The 19,664-nt window shown below is 34.9% G+C and overlaps 2 protein-coding genes across 6 annotated transcripts in view; both read right to left on the reverse strand.

Annotated features, from left to right (window-relative positions):
* LOC107697733 (ena/VASP-like protein) overlaps positions 1-279 on the reverse strand; it is a 35,026-nt gene extending 34,747 nt beyond the window's left edge. The window contains exon 1 of the mRNA XM_016498561.1: positions 122-279. The gene's annotated coding sequence lies outside the window, so the exon portion shown is untranslated. The remainder of the gene's footprint in view (positions 1-121) is intronic.
* Positions 280-626: 347 nt separating this feature from the next.
* eml1 (EMAP like 1) overlaps positions 627-19,664 on the reverse strand; it is a 58,901-nt gene continuing 39,863 nt past the window's right edge. For 3 of the 5 annotated variants that reach the window (XM_016498573.1, XM_016498574.1, XM_016498571.1), the window contains 20 exons: positions 16,332-16,466; positions 16,179-16,207; positions 15,004-15,030; positions 11,295-11,424; positions 10,585-10,734; positions 8,990-9,059; positions 8,662-8,772; positions 8,083-8,178; positions 7,814-7,948; positions 6,711-6,810; positions 6,212-6,363; positions 5,968-6,093; positions 4,654-4,785; positions 4,384-4,451; positions 4,008-4,096; positions 3,781-3,878; positions 3,107-3,194; positions 2,471-2,566; positions 2,111-2,241; positions 627-2,008 (listed from right to left, as the gene is read on the reverse strand). In XM_016498573.1, the coding sequence (XP_016354059.1) occupies positions 1,883-2,008; positions 2,111-2,241; positions 2,471-2,566; positions 3,107-3,194; positions 3,781-3,878; positions 4,008-4,096; positions 4,384-4,451; positions 4,654-4,785; positions 5,968-6,093; positions 6,212-6,363; positions 6,711-6,810; positions 7,814-7,948; positions 8,083-8,178; positions 8,662-8,772; positions 8,990-9,059; positions 10,585-10,734; positions 11,295-11,424; positions 15,004-15,030; positions 16,179-16,207; positions 16,332-16,466 (2,089 nt within the window). In that variant the 3' untranslated portion in view covers positions 627-1,882. The remainder of the gene's footprint in view (positions 2,009-2,110; positions 2,242-2,470; positions 2,567-3,106; positions 3,195-3,780; positions 3,879-4,007; positions 4,097-4,383; positions 4,452-4,653; positions 4,786-5,967; positions 6,094-6,211; positions 6,364-6,710; positions 6,811-7,813; positions 7,949-8,082; positions 8,179-8,661; positions 8,773-8,989; positions 9,060-10,584; positions 10,735-11,294; positions 11,425-15,003; positions 15,031-16,178; positions 16,208-16,331; positions 16,467-19,664) is intronic. The other 2 variants (XM_016498575.1, XM_016498572.1) reach the window with 1 other exon arrangement.

The raw sequence follows: 19,664 nt of genomic DNA on the forward strand, positions 1-19,664 counted from the left end.
TGTATGTAAAGCTATCAGCGCATAAATATGTATTTTAATGAGTATAAATACAACACGTGTACTATTCCATAAAACAATGGTCAGCTTGAATGTATGCTCATCCAGCGATGCACAGCCAGACCTTGGATCAGAAGCAATGTAGATGTCTCGAAAGATCTACAGCATATCGCTCTCTGTCACCACAGCGGAATAAAACATATCCCATGTTTAGCTCATGGTCGCGCCTACAACACCGATCTGAATTGCGGGCTGCAAATGTGCACTGGAGTTGCCATTTTCCTCCACCGTGTTATGATGACAATGAGAAAGGAGCTTATTGGGAATAGTTTAAAAACAAACGCGCAGAACAGCGGCCGCTGGTGGCCAAAATGCCGCATTGCAACTTCCTCTGAGCCCTGCCTCATTGGGTTACAGTTATTCCTCCTCTTCCTGTTATTCATGCTCATTTGGTTCTGTTGTATAAACAGGTATAAACACATTACTTTTGTTTGATGATAAATGATGTTTATGACTAGGCTACGTCTGCTGCTGGCCAGGGCATGACAGTGTAGAGTGTAAAGGGTTTGGAGAAACAACATATGTGTTTTCAATATGACTTTCAGACCCTCTTGTTCCATTTGGGTGGTTGTTCCTGAATTTTTATTATTATTTTTTTTTCTGTTTGGAGGACACATTATTACAAAACATTTTTCTAAGGTGAAAGGACTGATTTTCCCCATTTTATTATACATTCATATAACGTAATATTGTCATGTGGTTGTAGACATTATCCTTCAAAATATCACTCCAACCTTGATCCAACAAACCTATTTGGTCAAAAACAAAACTTTCTCATATTTCACAGAAGAACTAACATGTTTTCCTTTATTTTTATGGCTATGCTATATATCCGACAATGAATATGGAAAAATAGATTAGACAGTTAAACAAGCTTGTGCATGCTTAGTTTTATTATTAATACTACAGTCATTTGACTGTAACTGCTCAATCATGTTACTCAAGCGGAGGTTATGAAAATGGAGCTTAACTCTAATGTAAATGTGCACTACATGATGGCGTTTAGTTAAGCTAGTTGATGCACAAAACAGATTTGATGTCAGACTGAGGATTAAACTAAATCAGTGATTGATGGCTGTAGTGATTTAGCAAGTGAAAGTCAGTGAAGGCCTTGATCATTTTGCAGTACAGTCACTTTGTTTCCCAAACTCATGCTATTTTTCGTCCTTGAGAGGATTTTGATGATTTCTGATTGAATATTTTTGTACTTCTATTACAGTTTAAATCCATGAAACGCCTTAAGTATTTGACTACAGCAGAGGATATAATAAATTCAGCAGTGGGAAGGTGGCTGCAATACCGCAACGTACCATACGGTGGAAGCAAAAGTTAATAAAAGATCATTATGGAGGCTAATTTTAGTACAAAATGATGGTTAACGTGCTATTTATCAAAACACAGTCAGTGTGATAGAGTATAACTGATGGTATTTTTAAGACTCTAAATGATACCTCAGAAGTTACGACAGTGTTATGATTGGTCAGTGCTTTGAGCACATATATTGTTCTAATATAAACTGGACTGGACTATTCATTCCCAATGTGCTTTGGCATCACATTTAACTTTGTCCTGTAGAGCAGATTCTTTAGTTTGTTATTCAAAGCTACAGAGATGGGTTTATATCACAAAGCATCTCTTTCATAGCCTAGGAAACGTGCGAGACAGTCAAAACAGAGAGTCACTTCAAATATTGGTGTCCTGAGATCAATTTAAAGGCAAATAAAACTGAGACTCCACTTTACTCTGTAGTCGATGGCCCCACTTATGCTTTCCCAAGCCACTTGATCCTAGAAAAATAAGGAAGTTCAGTGTGACAGTGGTCGTTTTACACCACACGCCACTGCATTACGCTCATGTCCTTCCCTCCTGTAGAGATTAAGTGGCTGTCATCATGTAAGAAGTTAACATTGGTGACGTGGCTGCTGTGTCCACCGCAGATGTGACTAGGAGCCTGCAGAGGTGGATAGAGAGAAATAATACCATATATTAGCATTATTTGGTACTAAAATGAACACTATCTCTCTGATGTTTAAGATTTAGTGCTGGTTCTTACTCGGGACTGAGAGCAAGGGAATGAGAAGAGGTGAACTTTTCCAAAGTCGTCTCCAGTGACGAGCAGCCTCTTTGCATTTGAACTGCACACAGCATTGATATCAGTACCATCTGAGCCATCCGGCCACAGTCCTGGAGAGTAACACAAACAGAATATACTGTATATTTCCTTATGGATTTATGGCTGTACACTTACATTCATAAAAGACAACGCTACAAAACTAACGCTCTTATGCAGCTATGGATACATGTGATTTGTTCAATTTAGCTATATTTGTTTACTATCGTTACAAATAAAGCTGGTTTTAAAGAATTATTATTATTTTACACTGCGATCCATGACATAAAACATTAACCTTACCAAAAACATGGAAGCCCAGAGTACAGGTGAAAGAGGCCCATTCAATATCCCGGGTGGTCTCCACACTCACTACTTGCTTGCACACAGAAGGAATCCCTGAAAGACAATAATGTGTATCAGTTAATGAATTAATAGTATAAACAGATCGATTTAACTCAGTGGTTCTCAAACACTAGGGGGCCTCAAGATTACCTGAAATGTTTAAAAAAGAGAAAAATATCATTAAAATAAGCTAAGGCCAATGATATCACTTGTTTTAATTCACTCCTCAACAAGTTTTTTTTTTTCTTTGAAGAACCAGGGTTCCCACAGTCTTGGAAAACATGGATATATGAGGATGCCTGATTTTATAAGTGCAATTTATAGACCTGGAAAAATATGTAATAAAGTCTTAAAAAGGCATTTTTATAACACTTTCATATAGCATTTTATATTTTTATAACAAATACACATTTTTCTACACTATAATATTTCATAGGATAGACATTTTGAGTAAAAATGATTTGTAAAAATCCTTATTCAGTACATCACGAGTTAAATGTAGCCATACTTGCACTGATTGAATTACAAATGAACTGTCAGAGCAACTGTCTATTTCACTCTGCTTTCACAGTAAAGATACTTATAGATACTCACAGTAAAGGATCTCATAGTCCCCTGAGTTGGATGCCAAGTACTGAGAATCCACAGACCAATCCAGATGGGTGATGAAACTAGAATGACCCTGTGAGCAATAACAGACAGTGGATACAAACATAAAAAACAAAATTAATTTGAGGAGGCAGATGTGTGTTTGTGTATGTGAAGAGAAAAAATTATGTGCCAGTGTTTATTGTTGTTAACTAAAACTATTGAAAATCATTTTCATTAATCAAAATAAAGCTGAAATATAAATAAAAAAAATATGTTTAAAAGACAATTAATAAATCTACAAATTAAAAGTAAAACTGAAAATATAAGACAGTGGATACAAACATAAAAAACAACATTCATTTGAGGAGACAGATGTGTGTTTGTGTCTATATGAACAGAAAAAATAATGTGGCAGGTTTATTGTTAACTAAAACTATTGAAATTAATTTACATTAATAAATAAAAAGCTGAAATATAAATAAAAAAAGTACAACTGAAAATATAAAAATAAAAGCCATTTCAAGATATTAATAAATACCGTATTGGTATATAAACACTAATAAAAAACACGGGTAGAATCAGCTAGTCTATTATCTCATGTGTGGTCTATGATAATCTATTACACATTTGTTATACAAATAAGTCATATCTTTTTTTCATAAACACACATTACTTACTGAGCACTTTCCAACTCTACTGTATTTCTTTCCATTTTCTGCCACAGCATAAATGTAGATGTAGTTGTCATGTGACCCGATCACAAGGAAATGACCATCTGGAAAGAATAACCGAGGGTTTTCAACTTAATCAATTCCAGAGACTTTAATGAGTGCTAGTTTTTGGCTAACATCCTAATGTTTTCCCAGCAAGCAGTGAAAAGGCTGCTGGGAGAACTAACTCTAACCTGGAGAAAAGCGCATAACCGACAGCTGTTCGTTCCCGTCTGTGTGCACCGTGACAAGATCCTTCGATTCGGTATCGAGCACAAGCCACCTGCACAGATTGAGAATGAGTGAAAGGACAATATTAAACGCACAGGTCTAAAGAAACCTGAAACAGAACGAACGTTAGACTCTTCATCCAAAGCCATTATCAGGATTCTTAGTGAAGAAAAAGAAATCAAAGACTGCTGAACAATGCCACTGGGAGGGTATTGTGTTCCTGTGTTGCATTAGCATAATAATACGTGTTGGGGTCTTCCATGTAACACTCTATTAGACCCCTTTTCTGAATTGTAATGATGTGTCAGGGACCCCGTTGATGAAAATGAATCGCCTCACCTGCCCGTCTGCGTTCCTATAGCAACTGTCGCTCCAGAAGGGTGGAAGCCGGCCGACTGCGCGGCGTCCTGTCCGTGAGGGAAACACATACACGCTCAATCAAACATCATGTCAGCACAAATACGGTTACATCTCAGCCCAAGGAACAGCAGAGCTCATTTCATTACAGTTGCAGTAGGGACAAGGGTTTCAATAATAAGAAACTGATGTGTGAGCTGTGAGATGAGACTACGGTAATGTAAGTGAATCCTACCGAGGCGGGCTGCTCACCTCCAATGTTTTGGTCCAGATGGGCTGATGAGAGGCAGAGTCCCACAGGCAGACGTGCTTGTCATGGCCACAGGTGAGGAACTGATGCTTCAGCGGATGTACAGTCAGGCCCCATAACTCATCTGTGTGGCTCTGACGATCAAACAGTCAACAGACTTAAATAGCAGTGTGGGTGGCATCAATTTGGTTTGAATTGAAGTTTCAAAGAAAGTTTAAAACATCAAATGCATTCTGTTTTAGAACCACAAACTGAATTACCCTTTTACCCAAAAAAGGATTCATTTTGTTTCAACATAGAAGGGAATAAACTTTGTTCTACAACAAACATTTTCAACATTTAGAGGGCCAGAGACACATTAACTTACACTACTAATATTAATATTCTGGCCGATACTGATAAGGTAATAATTATTTCATGCTATTTTATTTAATACCCACAAAAAATGGATGTTTTAAATGCTACAAGTGAATTTAGGCATTTATGAAAATGGATGTTCATTTTGAGATTTGCTAAATATTTAAGTGTTATTAAATTATTTATCATTTAAAACTTTTTATAGAAAATATTTCAATAATTTTTGTTTGTAAAGATTCATTTTACATTAGTGTAAATGTAAAAACAGGGGACCATAATAAATATCAAATATATACCCAGTATTGACCAATACAGATCAGCTCTTCTCTAATAATTACTTTGTAAATAATTTAATTAAAACATTTAAAATATAATTTTAAAAAACTACATTTAATTTAAAATTGTAACATAGAAAAAATAAAATTTTAATTAAAATGTTCATTATTAAAAATGGACATTTATTTTATCCTAATAAAATTATATCCTAAAGATTTAACATTTATTTATTTACATATTTAAAAAATGTATTAAATAGACTAAATAAATAATTATTTATATATTTAATATATTATTAAATATTTTATATAAAATATTCATTATATACTAAATATTATATACTAAAAAAAATTTAATTAGTATTGTTTTATTTTAAATTATAATTATTATTATTCTATAATAAATAAATTGGAAAGATTAACTCTGAGTGTTAGATGATAAGAAAGGTCTCATCTAAATGTTAAAATAATGAGAAATGAGCATAATCAATATCCAATATCCAATTTATATACAATATCAAACAGAAAACAGATTAGAAATTACTTAATAATTATGCTATAATTTAATAAGTTAATAATTCCATATGTTATGTATATTATATACAGTATCTTCTCAACACACCTGGCGGGTCACAGAAAACACTGGTTACTCATGAAATTTTGTATTTACACTGGTTAACTTACCTGGGTGATGGGTATGAACTCCCCATCCAGATTGCCTTGCAGGACATAGTTTTTGGTAGTGCCAATAAGAACCGTTTCTCCTCGTCCTTCAGCCACAGTCCGAATAGGGCCATATAACTCAGGCACCTGAGAGTAACATACAAAACAGCTGGTAAATTATGGTTGCCTGCTTGATTGGTACTACTATTCAAGCATACAAATGCATACTGCATACTGCAAAATTATACCTATGTAGATGCCTTACCTCCACCGTTTGAATCTTATGATAATTTTCGTCCCAGGAGATGAGTTTACGGTCCTTCCCGCCTGAGACCAGCGTCCCATTTCTCAACATGCAAAGTGCAAAGACGCTTGCCTCATGTGCTCCCTGAATGGCTAAGCTAATACGATTAGATCCTGTGAACCATGACCAGAAAACATGCATTATATAAACCGACTGTTACAAAAATGGAAACCATCATCATCAGTATATCAGATAATCAAAGGTGTTCACAGGCTACATGAAGAGTCTTATTGGTTTGTGTAAAAATGGAGCACAATCTCTCTTTTATTATCACTAATAAAGAATCTTTTGTTGGCAGCAGGGTCAACCTTAGATAACACACAGCTGTTATGCTGTACAGCATTCATAATTGTATTTTATAAAGAAGATATTTTACACAATTCAATGGAGGTAGGTTTTCGCAAAATGTTCAGATAAATCAATAAATAACTCCATAATAATAAACTTTTTATTCTTTTACCTTTGCCCCACACAAGTATATTTCCACTCGAGTCTCCAGTGATGGCTTCGCCATTTTCTGAAAAAGTCACACACAATACAAACTTGGGCTTCTCTTGTTTCTGCAAGAAACATAAATATGACTTTATTTTTAAAGCAGAAATGCAATAGATGTATCACACAAAAGACAGAGATTACATGTTTTTCATAGTCCACAACTACACTACCAGTGAAATGTTTGGGCACATCTAACTGAATTTAAGTTTCTCAGGAACCTGAGAGCCTTTGGATCTAAAAGGCTTAAGCTTAAACTTTTTTTTTTTTTTTTAAGAAATTAATACTTTAGCAAGGATGCATTAAATTGACCAAAAGTTGACAGTGCAGACATTTATAATGTCACGAAAAATTTCTACTTTAAATAAATGCTGTTCTTTTGAACTTTATATGCATCAGATAATCCTGATAAAATGCATCATGGTTTTCACAAAAATATTAAGCAGTACAACTTGACCAACATTAATAATAAGAAATAATATGACACTGAAGACTGGAGTAATGGCTGAAAAAAAATTCAGCTTTGCCATCACATGAATAAATTACATTTTATAATGAATATTTTAAATTATTAATATAATAAAAAAATAAAAAATATTTTGAATAAAAAAAACAGCTATTTTAAATTGCAATAATATTTCACAATTTTTCTGCTTTCACTGTATTTTTTTTAATCAAATAAATGCGGCCTTGGTGAGCACAAGAGACTTCTTTCAAAAATCTTACCAACTACAAATGGCAATGGATACATTTCTTTACAAAAGTAACATTCTAGTTATTTTTAGTTAAACCCATTATGCACCAGAAGCTAAATAGTTTTAATTGTATTTTTGATTACTACACAATATAATTCACATACTTCTGTTTGTTATTTCATAGTTTTGATGACCCTACTATTATTCTTAGAAGTATAAAACAGTAATAATACAGAATAAGTAGATGTGTCTAAACCTTCAACTGCTAGTGTACATGATGTACATGCACATTTCACCATATCTGACATGCAATTTGATTCAATAAAAAAGTGAAAAGATTCACTGAATTTGACCACAAAGGATCATGACAGATTACCTCAAAAAGACCCTGTTTTTTCACAAGAGTTCCCTTTTCTAATGACCAGAAGTAAAGGTGTGACTTTCCACAGGTTACCATTATATTAGCATCTGTCGGGTGGAAATCAGCAACAAAGACTGACTCATTGGAGCACTGTGAGGGCAGAGAAAGAAAAGTCATGAAGAAGCATAAAAAAAGGGAATCAGTTCATTTCTGCACGCCTCTTGTTGACATAATGTTGACATTGCTAATATATCTGTTCAATATCTATCCTGAATAGCACTCACCTTGACTTCAGCAAGTCTTTCCTCCCTCTGCCAGTCCCACACAGAGAGAATGTGGTCATTGGAGTCGTCCACAACACACAACCAGCTTCCTCCGTTCTGAATGTTTGAAATGTCAAATTTGATCACTCAAAACCTCTTTTGACAGATGTATTTAAAGGGACAGTTCACCCAAAAAGGAAAATTCAGTCATCATTTACTCACCCTCAAGTTGCTCCTAACCTGTAAGAGTTTCTTTTTTCTGCTGAACACAAAAGAAGATATTTTGAAGATTGTTGGAAACCAAACAGTTGACTTCCAAAGTATTTTTTTTCCCCCATAGTATAGCGGTCAATGCTGTTTGGTTGCCAACATTCTTTAATATATCTTCTGTTTGGAACAACTAGAGGGTGAGTAAATGATGACTACATTTTCATTTTTGGGTGAACTATCCCTTTAAACTGAAGGGGGTACAGAAAATACCACCCAGTACTCATAATAAAGACAGGTTTGTTTGATGATTCAAAGAACTATAAGCTGTATTTTGCGGTTTCACATGAGAGCGTTTGTTTGCTAACATAATACAGAGTGACTTGTTCTTACCGACTTTGAGAAGGAAAGGCAAACCAGAGCTCGATCAAAGAAACCGGTTCCAAGGACGTGCAACGTGTTCAAACTCACAGAGTCCCACACTCGCACATGAGGAGCCAAAAGCTGCCAGACACAGACAGATGTACTGAGCATGTTAAACCAATTCGACTTCTAATTGAAGCATGTGGATGTGGGATCTTGACCCTCCACATTAGTTATGACAGACCCTAGCGGCACATGCAATAATTAGCAGATTTATTTTGGCTGGATCAAGCCTATCATAGTAGCAATAAGCTATTCATGTTTATGATTGATACCGGTTTAAAATAACTGATCTTACTTTTCCATCTGAGGATGTGCCAGCCACTTGTCCTGTTGCTATGGTGATTTTATCAGGATGGACAGCGAGGCTGTAGGGGAAGACAAAAGAGGTGAAAGATGTAGGCAGCTGGGACTGTTGAAGAGCCGATGACACAGCAGTGAGAAGACATCGCACATTTTTGTCTCTGCGAGTCAGTGCCGTCACAACACATCTTATCTTTGACTTATCTTGTGACTTTGAGCATTATGAGTCACAGGACTGATCATAAACACAGGAAACTGATCATGAACATCTTGGTTAATGTTTTCTCTTTACGCTTTTCTTGCTCAAGGCCTTTGACTTACAATGAACAGCCTTGACGTTCTGTAAATTCCTATACAGATGAACAAAATATGAGATTTCACTCATAGTCATACATGATCAGTTGTGTTGTACTTTTAGGTTTATGTCTCAACAGGAGACTGGAGTTCAAGAGGAAAATATATTAATGTCATTATACTTTGTCTAATGTTCTGATGGCTTGACTTTTTTTTAAGTGTGTTTTGCTGACTTGACCTTTTTAAGTTTGGGGCCACTGATATTCACTATTCAAAAGTTTCAAAAGCAAGTAAGATTTCTTTGATGTGTTTGAAAGATATCTCTTATGCTCTCCTAGGCTGCATTTATTTAATCAAAAATACAATAAAAACAGTAATATTGTTCATTATTATTTCAATTTAAAAGAACTGTTTTCTATTTCAATATATTGTAAAACCTAATTTATTTCTGTGATGCAAAGCTGAATTTTCAGTATCATTACTCCAGTCTTCAGTGCCACATGATCCTTCAGAAATCATTCTGATATGCTGATTTGCTGCTCAAAATACATTATTATTATTATCAATGTTGAAAACAGTTGTGCATTTGTGATCATTTTTTTCAGGATTCTTTGATTAGAAAAGAACAGCATTTATTTGAAATAGCAATCTTTTGTAACATTATAAATTTCTTTACTGTAACATTTGATCAATTTAATGCACCCTTACTGAATAAGTGTTAATTTAAAAGACATAACATTTTCATGAAGATCAAATAGTGTTAAAAACACAAAAGTTAAAACGTCAATAGTATATTCAAACAGGAAAATAAATAAATAGGAATCCGAAACTTCAATGTTAAGCATAACGTCACTAATATATTGACATTTTATGCATAAAGGATAATGCATTAACTATAATTCTAAACTTTTAAAATGTCCTTGAGGTCTCTTATACCCCCACAAAACTAATGTGGTGTAACACAAAGGCAAAATACAGATTGAGGGATAACAGTGGAATGAATAATAAACTTCAGTGACACGACTAATGATAAATGTTCTGTAGAATTGCACATCAAAGCAGAAAATTAAACAACACTGCTCAGAAATCGTGTATTCAGCATAGTTTTGAAAAATGATGCTGCAGAATATCTGAATATTAATTTAAGCTGTTGTATCTTCTTTAGATAAGGCGGTTTTGAGGTGACAAAAAGATACTGAATGTACTGGTTCGATGATCTTACAGAGTTTGAGATCAGTGTATGCTACGGTGAACAAATAGACGATGACGTCACATGAACAGAAATATCAGTTTTACCACTTTATATCATCAGTATGTCCAGTGTAGTGTCTTTGTAGTTGCTCATCCACATTATACAGCACAACCACAGATGCAATGAAGTAAACCGTTTCCCCCGTCGGGAGCAAATACAGGTTGGATCGACAGTCACGGCCCCGGTAACCATAGCTGGGTCATAGTCAAGAGCAAAAACTACTGTCGATGAGCTAAATTAGGAACAAACCAGGAAAATTTTAACATTTTTATTTCTGGAAAAGTGCCAGCTGACCACTTAATATTTTATTTTGTTGGGCTTTAGATATCATAGATTTCTCAGTCTTGTCTACAAAGTTGTTTTTAGGCAATGTACCAAATGCACTATGGGTAAGAGATGCAAAAAATATCTCACTCTGCAGTGCTCAGCAGAGCCAGAGAGAACACCAGGGTACATGATTAGACATCCTTCATGCCTCAAAATTCAACTTGGATTGTAAATATGGAATTAGTGCATCACAGTGAATAATACCTTTTGAGGTCAATGTTTCAGAAGCTTATTATTATGCACAATAATCTTGTAACACATAACTTGGACCTAGAAACCATATCCATCACTTAGCTCATGACATTTTTACCAGCTCATTTTCTGTGTAATAATAAATCAACAGTTAATTCAATCTTAATTCAAGCAATGAGTGTTCAATACAAGAATCAATCGAAATGCAGCTCCATTTCTATTTCGCAAAGGATACACCCAGTCTAGCTTCAGTTTTTTAGGAGGTAAGTCAGCCTTTGCTTCCAGGCAGTATGTGTCCACCAGGTCTTTGGGCATGTACATGGTGATGGGTCGTCCCTTCAAATACATTTTGACATACCCTTCATCTAGAAAAAGCAACGCAGAAGTTTAGAGCAAGAAAATGCATGGGTCAGTGAAGGATCGCTGTGACATCTGTTGGGGTTAATGTCATCAAATTTTGAGTAAAACAATGTTAAATCAGACAAAAATTTGGGGTCAGTACAATTTATTTTATTTACCGGTTTGTTTTTTTGTGAAATAAATTAATACTTTTATTCAGCAATGAACACCAAAAGTGACAAAAATCTATTTCGAATAAATGCTGTTCTTTCGAACTTTCAATTTATCAAAGAACGCTAAAAAATGTATCATGGTTTGCACAAAAATATTCATTGCACAACTGTTAACAGCATTGACAATAAGTAGAAATGTTTTTTGAGCAGCAAATTAGTAATGCTGCTGAAAATTCAGCTTTGCCATCACATGAATAAATTACTTTTTACAATATATCACAAGTTATTTTATATTGCATTAATATTTCACAATAATACTATTTTCACTGTATTTTTGATTAAATAAATGTAAGCGTAAGAGACTTATAACATGAAATAATCTTACTGACCCCAAATTTTTGAATGTTAGTATATTTTAAAATGTGATTAAATGTTAATCCAAGACCAAATTAAATGCTTTTATCCCAAAAGGAAGATTAGAAGGAATTGCAACAATGTTTAAAAGAATATATATTATGTTCTGAAAATAATTCAATAGATCAGTGAGATTTAAAGGAAATGCTTTAATGCATTTTATTACGTACAGTATTTGAAATACACTCAATTTAAAAGTAAAGACAAACAAAGCAAAGTTAAATGCAGAAGCATGTGAATGCAGCAATTTGATGGTTTGATCAATTAGTAATAGACACAAAATAAAATCACAGATAGGCATGCATGCAAACACAGTGAAAAAGGAAATGTACAGTTTATAAAATGCACACATGAACAAAACAAACAAAAAGACAAAAGTGTGAACACAGATTAACATATACACAACATGAAACAAAACTAACTCAAAGAGACACAATCAAAACAAAAAGAACAAAACAGAACAGAACAGAACAGAACAGAACAGAACAGAACAAAAGACTCCACCTGACTACGTTTAAGATTACAGCTGTTTTGATTAGTAACAGATTTGAAAATACTGGCTGGGAGATTTAATTGGACTCCTGTAAGAGGGCATATCTAGGGGCGAGTGGACTAACTGAGAAGTACACTTCCTCAGAGGAAGGGTAAACGGAGGGACCTTTCGGCTTCCGAGCCGGGCCGCTCTGTCAGACAAAACCTTGGCCTCTGATGGCATGTTGGTGGACTGCGAGGGCACGGCTGATGCGGATTTGGGGGGCTCAGCGGGTCCGGTTCTTTTAGACGGCCGGTGCAGGTAGATCTGCACGGTTACTATAGGTGAAGTGGTCAAATTGGACAGGGCGGGTGCGGGAGAGGGTGGAGAGGTGGGATGAAGTATAATCATGATCAGATATTGTCCAATAGCTTTAGATCCCACCATAATAACAAGAAGACAAGGCGTCCACAAAACTAAGAAACTACACTGCAAAATGATCTTTTTCTTAATTTGTATTTTTCTTGATTTGCAGTAACGTATCCGAAAGCAACAACAATTTACTTGAGAAGAAAATATAGGGAACATTTTCAGAGAATATATCTTGAAATAAATTGTGTTTCTTACTATTCTGGCAAATTGTTTTTTTCCTTCTAGGAGGAAAAAGAATTTATAAAAACACACTAAGAAATAAAATAAAAAAATTATTCAAAATGTATTTTCCAAAAAAAAAAAAAGAGAGAGAGGACATTAATAGTTTATTTTTAACCATTCATTTTTTTTTTTTTTTTGTATCTTGTTTTAAATATATTTACATTTTTTCTGGAAAACAAGCCAAAAATGCTGCTTATGAAAAAGATTTTTGCAGTGCTGATGGGAAGGGGAGGCGCATGGGAAACTGAATGTTATCTTGATCGAGGAAAACCATGAATACTGGAAATAAACTGATAAAATGTATTCTGAAGAAAAATTACTCCAACCACCCAAGTGAGGTTTGGTTTTTTAATTTGCTTGTCTTACAAGTATTTTGTGACTATAAAACATAGTGGGCATAGTGAGTCATTCACTGAGTGTTGCATCAACACTGAAGACAACCGTTTTGGGAAAATAATTTCCACTAACAGTGACACACTGCACACAAACCAGCATGACATTTAACTTCAGATTTATGATAAACACCCAATTCCAGTTTCAGAGAAATAACAGAAAAGCTGGTTGACACAGGATGATAAATGCCCTTTACGGGACTGAAAGAACAAACACGTGTACGTGGAGAAAAAAGCAGCAATAAACTACTGGAATAAAAGCCGTTCAGTGTGTTGCTGTGTGACTGCAGGAGAGTGTTGGGTTCCCATGGTGCATGTGAAAAACAAGTGCCATGAGCAGTGAGCAAAACACCCAGGAGCTGTCAGAGCAGCATCACTCAAGAGTTAACAGCCTGTGTTTTAGCACCACTGCAATCAACCACAGGTTGGCATCACTCAGAAGGGTGCTACAGAGAGTGTGCATTAGTTTATTGGGAAGGGTAGCATTTCTGGAGGAAGGGTGGGAACTTCTATCACACACGCATTTGTCTAATCAACCCAAACCCTTACGCAAGACAGCTCTGTGTGTGCTGATTCCATAATATGAAGCCAGAGCTATGATTTATGATCCTGAGCTATGTCTGCTAGATTACTGTCCCATCTGGAATCGCTAGAATAAACTGTATAAAGGGGCATTATGTGCTTCTTACAGCAGAAACAACCATAATAAAACGGAGTAAGAAATCTCTTAAGACCCAATAAAATCAAAGTTTGGTGGCAAAAATCATTTAAAAGTCTAGTTTAAAACACAGACGCCAATTCTTAGGAATGTACTCTGTTGACGTTGGTTTCATATGGTTTAAAAAAAAAATCTACATTTAAAAAAAAACGTTTACATTTAATGACTCTAATACATCAAGTTAAAATATTAACTAATTTTATTTAATATTAAAATATTATGTTTTATATGCCTATATTTTATTTTAGTTAATGTTTATTTTAATTCTAGTACATTTTTTTTATAGTTTTAGTTTTAGCTTCAGTTAACTATACTAACCCTGGTGTACCCTGTCTTCATTATTTTCAAGTTTAAATATCATTATTTTTCATAGAGTCCCACAATATGATTTTTTACATCCGATGTTAACCTTCCCTTGTAATATAAAGGTCAAATTATCTGATATTTTATGCGATTTATTAACCTTGACTAAGTCATGAGAGTCTGCAGGGGTTCGTACTATGATGTCATTTCCTGTTGTATCACATATGTCCCAAATACAAAAACATGTAAAAATAAAAAAGAATAATCTGTTTAATAAGGGTCTTTAAAGAAAAATGGCTTCATAAAGTATCTGGCAGTTCATAAATAATGATTCTCAACTCTACCAACTGTCTTTGCATTTTTAAGCAAGGAGTCATAATTGCCCTCAATCTGTAATTGTTGACTTCCCTCTGGCTTCGGGAATCAAGTTGTGTCCACAGAGCTGCTCACGCAAGGGACAGTTGACAAACAGTGCCTACCTTTGCAGTGCGTCACACGTCGCATCCCTTTGTGAACGTACAGAGACAGAGACAATCACGTAAGATGGCAGAAAACGGCTGATGGAAAGACAGATCCCTGTTCATAAGATCCCAGCTCGCCATGTCTGGGTAATTATTCTACAAGCTCCTCCAGGATAGTCGTTTCATTCGCAAAATGCTCTATTTAACAAATCCACTGGTTAATTTGGTGTACTGTATATTTAACATCTGGAATTGCTGTCTTTATGACCTCAATTAATCAGAGTTTTGGGCACAGTTAAATACAGTAACTGGGTCACATATACAGTAAGGAACATGCAAATGTCGCCTTCAGGCAGAACAGCTTGTTTTATTCTGCCTCATATGGCTGCACACACTGAACGCTCTGCTTTTACACCGACACCAAATCAAATTTGTTCTGACGTTCCCAAGAACTGCTGCTGAATTCCTTTGTATCTCTTTCAAAAAAACGAGCTGCACAGCTTCTAACCAGAACTGATGCATAATAGATAAACACAATGGCTATAAATGCCTGTAAGACCTTGAAAATGTCAAGCTTTTTTACTTTGAAAGACCTTGTTCTCGCTACTGAGAGAGTAATTAACATAATTCTGCCATTTCTATGCTTAATAACTATACTTATATAACAGTAAATATTAATTCTGATCATTTTCTACTACAAGAATGTATTTGCTTTTCAGCCGAATGCATAAAAATGATTAATTTAAACAGAACATAAGTTAAATGAAATAAACACAAAAATGAAAAGAGGAAATGTTTCTGGTAAGAGATGACGTGTTACTGACAAAAGAATAGCAGGTAATTTAATGGTGAAATGAACTGAAACAAAGATTGTACTTCCATGAGCCATGACTGGAGATCACACAAGCAGAAATCTCTAAAATCGCTTTTTTCTTGAATGAGTTTCCCTTAATTCACCACAGCCCCACTGTAACATCTGTCCACCTTCTAATTGAGCTGCACTGCTGCTAAACAAAAAGGACGTCTGGGTGGCCTGACATTTATTTTGAGGACATGTATTTGGCAAGAGTCTGTACTTTCTGGAAAGTCTGGTCAAAAAGAACAATGACAGTATAGCCATTGCTTGTGAATGATCCAGTTTTGGTTCAGAGACACATACTCTATCACACGGGAACAGGACACCTGACTCTTACCTGCGCTGAAAACAGGCTCCCTCTGTTTGCTGCAGGAAGTGAGAAGGGAAGAAAGTCATCTAATTGTGCTTGTGTAACGTTTGAGTGTATGAGTTGCTCTTATTCAGTCAATCACATGGGCATAAAAGCATATATACATACTAATTTACATACTTCTCTGTGGCTTTCTTGCCACTGGAGTTGCTCCCTGTGGAACCAGCGCGTGTGCGATTGCTTTTGGAGTCCACACCACTGTCTTTCCTGTTGTTGGGGCCAACTTGCTCAGATGAACTTGTTCTTTTCACAGTGCTATGAATGATAAAAGGCAAGATATTAATATCAATTTGTCCCTCACAAGAAAAGGCTTCAAAACTTTGGTGCTGCATTTATTTGATCAAAAATACAGCAAAAACAATAACACTGAGAAATATTATTACAATTTAAAACTGCATTCCTGTGATGCCAAAGCTACATTTTCAGATGCCATTACTCCAGTATTTAGCATCACATTATCCTTCAGAAATAATTCTAATATGCTGATTTTCGTAATCAAGAAATATTTCTTATTATTATCAATGTTGAAAACAGATGTGCTGCTTAATATGTTTGTGGAAACCGTATAATTTTTTTCAGGATTATTTGATAAATAAAAAGTTCAAAATAACAAAACACTAATTTAAAACAGAATATGTAACATTATAAATGCATTTATTGTCACTATTAAACAATGTAATGTGTTTTGGAATAAAAGTATTCACTTCTTTAAAAAAAATAACATTAATACTGCGACATGTATGTACACACACACACACACACACACACACACACACACATATATATATATATATATATATATATAGCTTGCAATATTGTATCTGTCTCCAAATATGTTAACTTTCATGAAGCCCAATTTTCTTACAATGGTCTGAACCTCAAACAGGAAGCATAAATGTAAACATTCACACAGAAAAAAGGAAATGGCAATGTAGAGATAATACTGGTGACAGCCAATTATAACAGACACTGAGCACCGGTCTTCCCCAAAGGGACACAGCAAACAAACATTACATATTCCAGAAGAAATGTGTTTTATATGTTTGTTTTTTTTCTCTGTGACATGTTCATGCCCTGATTTGCTGTGTCTTTGTGCACTAGAAAGGGGTGAATTGAGACTGGGTGCCCTTTAAAACTTGCCAACAAAAGAAAAGACCCCATCAGCAGTCCACTGGTTGCCAGGCTCAAGTCTAATCCAGACTGCAGGGCTAAAGTTCATTTGGCCCAGCCATTGGCGGATGGTGTTATCCCGTGTTAAATAGGCTGCAGGATCTTCATGCTTTGTGAGGCTTTTTGTCAATAATGGCACTTCAGGCATACAAGCAAGCGGGTATAGAGTTAGTCTATAGACTGCACAGGGCTCTCACTTCAAGGCATGATGGGTAAAGAAGCTTTACAGGCTGCTATGAAAGAGTGCCTGAAGAGAAGCTAAAAAAAAACAAACGTCCAAGCAAAAGAGTGCCCAGTTTCACAAGAATCAAAGCAAAGCTTATCTCCCACTGCAGTGGTACTTCCTGTGGGATCCCCAAACAGCCTCCACAGAATATGGATGAACCGCACACTCTGTTTGCTAAGGTTTTAAGCTTGAATAATGGCTTTAAAAAAACCTTTAAAGCATGTTTTATTACAAAAATATCAGTAGCCCACAGCACTTTTTAGAAGATTGGAGATCCTGTAGGCAAAAAACTCTCACCTGTAAGGTGGCCTCAGAAGAAACCTGGGCAGATGGGACAGACTAGAACACATAACAGATGGGTAGAAGGGAAGGGGACAGACAGGTCTCACAGGATGACAAATACATGTGACAGACAGTTGACACTCACAAACAAAGACACTTAGGGGAAAGCAGGGGCTGTCAGCTGGGTTTGTGTCTAGTAATCATAAACCTCTGTTTATTCATTAATTCGTCTGCATGATGTGTCCATTTATTAAACATTAGACACATTGGTGCTGCGCAGCTGGAGGGTTCATGAAAGCAACAGTTTTTTCTCTTTGCAATTTTGATTTTCATAGTGGTCTGCAGAAGCATTTTAAGCTATTGAATATCATTACATCAGTATGAGTTTATGGATTCTAGAAAGAAAAATGATCTCATTATTATTCATGGATTCCTAGTGTCAAAAACAATGTTATTTCTGAAAAATATGGTTGGAAATAAGTTGGAATGTGACATATCACACTGTGAGATACACTACCCTTCAAAAGTTTGGGGTCAGTAAGAATTTTTTTGAACAAAATTAATACTTTTATTCAGCAACGATGCATTAAATTGATCCAAAGTGATAATAAAAACTTCAATACTTTTACATTTTTTATTTTATATAAATGCTGTTCTTTTTAACTTTCTATTAATGACATAATCTTGGAAAAAATTTATCACCTTTTATAAAAAAAAATGTGGCACAACCTTTTTAACTTGTGATAATTAATAAACAAAAAAAAAATCATGAGCACCAAATCAGCATATTATAATGATAAGAAGTAATGATATTATATGAAGATAGAAGTTATGGCTGCTACAAATTCAGCTTTTCTATCACAGGAATGAAATACATTTTAAAATACATTAAACAGAAAACTGCTATTTAACATTGTAATAATATTTTACAATATTTTACTTTTTTAATAAAATAAATGCAATCTTGGTAAGCATATAAGACCTCTTTCAAAAAACATAAAAATCTTAACCCCAAACCTTTAAACAGTAGTGTATAAAGATGCAATTATGAGAAATAATGTCAATTGTGAGAAATTAAGTTATTACAAGAAATTAAGTTGCAATTGTAAAATATGAAGTCATATTGTGGAATATAAGTTGATCTGCAACCTAATTCAAATGGCTTGCTCTCTGTCATTTAAAACCTAGGCGTACTGCATTGCTTTCTATGTCACAGTTGACTCACTTGAGAACCTGTGTCTTTCAGGTTTAGCGTTGCTTATCATGAAAGACGTGAGCTGAACTTTATAAGACAAAACCTTCCACTGTTATCTTTAGGGCTGGGTTTTGACACAAATTTCACGATTCGATTCGATTCTCATTCACAAGCTTGCAATTCAATTCGATTCCCAATTCGATTCAATTCAATATCGATTATTTTGGATATATATATATATATATATATCTGGTACACATGCAAAATTTTCTCAAAGAAAAAAAATCTCTTAACTAATGCTGTAAAATATACATAAAATCAGTTGGTACTACATTACTATAATATTGAAGGTTAAAACTGACTGATTTTTTTAGCCTATACTGCTATATAACTGCTTAAATTACACTTATTGAAGTTTTTATAATAAAAGTTACAATTACATAATATTTGTACTTCAATTCGTTTTTTTTTTTTAAATATAAACTGTGACGAGTGGGGGCGGGGCCGAGAGCCGTGGGATCGGAGAGAGGCCGGTGGAGTAATTGATAATGAGCGACACCTGCACCACTCACCGGTCTCG

The sequence above is a fragment of the Sinocyclocheilus anshuiensis genome, unplaced genomic scaffold (genome assembly GCF_001515605.1).
Source record: "Sinocyclocheilus anshuiensis isolate Anshui unplaced genomic scaffold, SAMN03320099.WGS_v1.1 scaffold446, whole genome shotgun sequence".
NCBI classification, from domain to species: domain Eukaryota; kingdom Metazoa; phylum Chordata; class Actinopteri; order Cypriniformes; family Cyprinidae; genus Sinocyclocheilus; species Sinocyclocheilus anshuiensis.